Source organism: Argentina silus (genome assembly GCF_951799395.1).
Source record: "Argentina silus genome assembly, chromosome: 19".
Classification (NCBI taxonomy): Eukaryota; Metazoa; Chordata; class Actinopteri; order Argentiniformes; family Argentinidae; genus Argentina; species Argentina silus.
Window position 1 is genome coordinate 10,360,965 of NC_139673.1, and position 3,801 is coordinate 10,364,765.

Sequence of the window (3,801 nt, forward strand, 5' to 3'; positions counted from 1 at the left end):
ATGGGCTCTATAACGGTGCCGTGTTTGCTTCTGTTTTTCATGTGCCGACCGACGCCGTACACCCAAGCGAACCGGATAACCACAGAGAAGCCGGGCAGCGCAAACTCACCTGCGAGCGGTAAGGAAGAAGCGCTTGTTGTGTGTTCAGCACCGGTTAGTAACCCAAACAGCGAGGTTACTGCATAAAGCTTACTGCTTTTTCGATCATAATCGACAAAACTTTTTGGACAAAATAACTGAAACTTTTTAGATAACCCTGAATCATTTTGCAGTGCATTCCAAGTGAAAATGTGGAATACATGTGTGAACGCATTCATAGCACATAGACCTCCTACTGTAACTGTTGATTGACATAACTTTCCCTAGAAGACTGGCCTGTAAATTGCTAACAGCACAGAGTTACCATCATGTGAACAAATTAGGCCTTTTGCCCAGTCTGAGGGATTACTTCACAGGTGTTTAGGCTTGGTTATTTATAGCCTATAAATAGGAACATATTGTTTAAACTCAACAGGCAATTAATGAAGGATATGGCCTGATTTGTGCGTTTGAACAGCCCCCCCCCCCCCCCCGTGCTGTACGGAATGGACTTTTTTCCATGATGATGTTGAGTGCTACCAGAGATTTCAGAATACATATTTCTCTACGATGATATGTATCAACAACAATCTTTAACTAACCCATTTAACCCTCTCGACAGACACTTGCATTCCGTTGCCATGGGGACCAGTACAAGCGGTAAAATAATTGCGCGCTTTTCTTTTATTCCAGGGCTTGGGGAGAAGGAGCATTTTCAGATTGTTACACAGCACAATAGACTGCGCAGCAGGGTCAACCCCATGGCGGCTAACATGCAGAAAATGGTTAGTCAGTTTACTGTCTGTCTGTGTGTGTGTGTGTGTGTGTGTGTGTGTGTGTGTGTGTGTGTGTGTGTGTGTGTGTGTGTGTGTGTGTGTGTGTGTGTGTGTGTGTGTGTGTTTGTTGTTTGTTCGTTTGTTATATATATATATAGCTAGTAGGCTACTTACATGATCAATAGGAGGTCACATGGGTGAGGGGATATTATGTATCATCTGAGCACGCATTGTTACATTGAATGCACTGACTCTTTTGGTAGAGACTGCTTGTGTTCATAATAGATTATTGTCACACAAACACATCACTGAGTTTCATGGCTGCTTCTGGACACCAAGGACACATGAAATAGTCCTGCCAGGAACCCTCCCCTGTGCTCTTTCCCATGCTCCTGCTCTGTGTGTGTGTGTGTGTGTGTGTGTGTGTGTGTGTGTGTGTGTGTGTGTGTGTGCGTGTGCGCGTGTGTGCGTGTGTGTGCGCGTGTCACACTGCTAGTGTTTGCCACTCAGGCTGTGTGTGTGGTTTTTCAGCAAAGCCCCCCAAACCTACATGCTGATACAATATGAATAGGAAGCCTATCGACAATATACACTGTTGAAATAAAGCTGATCCTCCAAAATAGCCAGAGTTTCACACTCTCAGAGGGTATCGCCATTTCCCAAACTCCGAGGACCAAACAAAGGCTGTGGCCACAGAGATTTCTCACAGGGTATCGGCTGTTGAAATGCTGATATCCCCAACAGTCAAGAAACACACCACGGTGGCACAGATACCCCAGCTGTTCTGGGCCGGGTGTTGATCCTACCAGCCATAAACACACTGTGGCTGTGTGAAAAGATACCCAACCCAGACTTCCACAATGAAGGGCTAACTCAAGAATAATGACACAGGAGGACTTGTTTGCCTTTCCACTGGTTTAAATAGAACATTGACAGCTCTTGATCGATTTGGTGGTTGTGATACCCCTGCAGCTACTTCAGGATCCGGTGGAAGCTCAGGAGTTCTGAGAGGGCTCTTGTCTGGGCTTGGAGGAGCAGTTGACTATGGTACTGTCGTATGACCAAACGAACAATACACACTCTATAACTGTCTCTTATCTTGGGGCTGTCTGTAACTGTGTGTCTATGACAGTGGCTGCCTGGTGGGGTTTAGACTCAGCGAGATGGACGGTTAGAATCACCATTCATCTGCACTGCACTACTGCTGAGTCATGTGACAAATACAACGGATGATTCCACAAATGAATTGTAATTAAAGATCAAACGAGGTTGTCGTCGTCGTCCTCGGTGATGCATTAATGCATACCAACAAACTGTCTCACGGGTACTATTTATGCACTCAATTTGAAGTGAGACAAAACAAGGCTGTAGCCAAAGGACTCCGTGATAAGAGGCTCTGCCCTGCGCAGCATGAAATAACACTAATGTGCGACACACTTCTATTGATAGTCCTGTGGACTCAATTAGAAACCAGAGAGCATTTTTCCTCCATATCTTAACCCATCTATTGCTTTTTGTTACCCGGTATCTCCCAATTTGCTAACATTGGAGTAGTTGCAATCAGTGGGTTATGAAATATGCAGCACTGTTGTTGAACGATGCTTTGTGTGTCCCTGGGGCCTAATAGGAGCGGTGCCCTAGTCCACGCCGTCACTTTCCATAGATTACATTCTTAAAGCCACCTACTCAGATAGAGCACTATTCTTCGACTGCTCCTCAGCGCTCGGTGATCAGCGCATTGCTGATAAGGCAGTAATGAGAAAGAGAGGATTGGGATAGTCATTGTGCATTCAGGACTGTGGTATTACAGGTAATTTTCCTTGTGAAAAGCCCTGGGAGGAATCTATGCTGAGCTGAAGAGGCATATTAAAGAGCTTTACTGATAAGCGTTAAAAGGCTCAGGGCTTTAGCTGCGTTTGTGATTATCTTTCAGACATTTTTCGGGCACACAGGAGTGGAGGAGCGTGAGGCTGATTGTGTCTGTAAAGAGATTACAGTGTGGCTCCTCAGCCTCCCTCTCCTTCCAGGAGAAGATAAAACGCCATCATTTCAGGAAGTTTTGCAAATGAGCCTCTGTCACTGGCCCCCTCTTTGGGATGGCTCGGGGCTCGGGAGGCTGGGGAATCCTGTCTGTGAATCACTGGCACTCAGCTTGACTTCAAACACAGACATGAAAGTGAGTTATTTTCTTTTGGTGTGTAAAACAGGAGAGGGAGGCGTTCGCAGTACTTTCACCGAGTACTGTATGAGATTAACTTTTTAGTGTAGTGTGTGTGTGTGTGTGTGTGTGTGTGTGTGTGTGTGTGTGTGTGTGTCTGTGTGTCTGTGTGTGTGTGTGTGCTTACAGCATGTGAGTGTGTGTGTGTATGCATAGCTGTGTGTCTGTCTTTTTCTGTCCACTTATGACTGTTTTAGCTCGCGACTCCCATGGTTAAGTGAGAGTAAGGTCTGTGTGGGCAAAAGTTAGCCTGGGAAGCAGTGTATCTGCTGATTGTCACCTTGCTATAAAAAGCACAGCTCTGTCTTGGCTAATTTGATGGACTGTGCTCCTTGCCAACATCACATACTAAGCTGTTGACTTTACTTTATACACACAGTAGTACTGTTCTGGTCCCAGTACAGTACCATGTTATCACTGAACAGAGACATAAAACACATTTTGTCATGTCTGCTCTTTCCTCCACTCCCTTAGCTATTTTATTCCTAGCACTGACGCCACATGGCATGTGAAATGGAACATTTCAGACGGGGACTCGCCCGGTGACCCTACTCCCCCTTGGTGGCATCAAAGCATGCGCTGATGACTTTGACCAGTGGACATCAGAGAGCAGAGGGAACAATTGGACTCAAAGGGGCTTAGCATGGAGTCTTAATTAGCTAGGCCCCTCACCCCTCAGCTATGTCACCCCTCTGACATCTGGGTACAACTCCATGTATCATTCTGTCC

General features: G+C 45.9%; 1 protein-coding gene across 1 annotated transcript in view; it reads left to right on the forward strand.

The window, feature by feature from the left end:
* Nucleotides 1-3,801, forward strand: part of LOC310820006 (C-type lectin domain family 18 member A-like) — a gene marked incomplete at both ends in the record, with an annotated part of 13,792 nt that continues 9,991 nt past the window's right edge. The window contains 2 exons of the mRNA XM_083691468.1: nt 1-118; nt 772-863. Coding sequence (XP_083547594.1) covers nt 1-118; nt 772-863 — 210 coding nt within the window. The remainder of the gene's footprint in view (nt 119-771; nt 864-3,801) is intronic.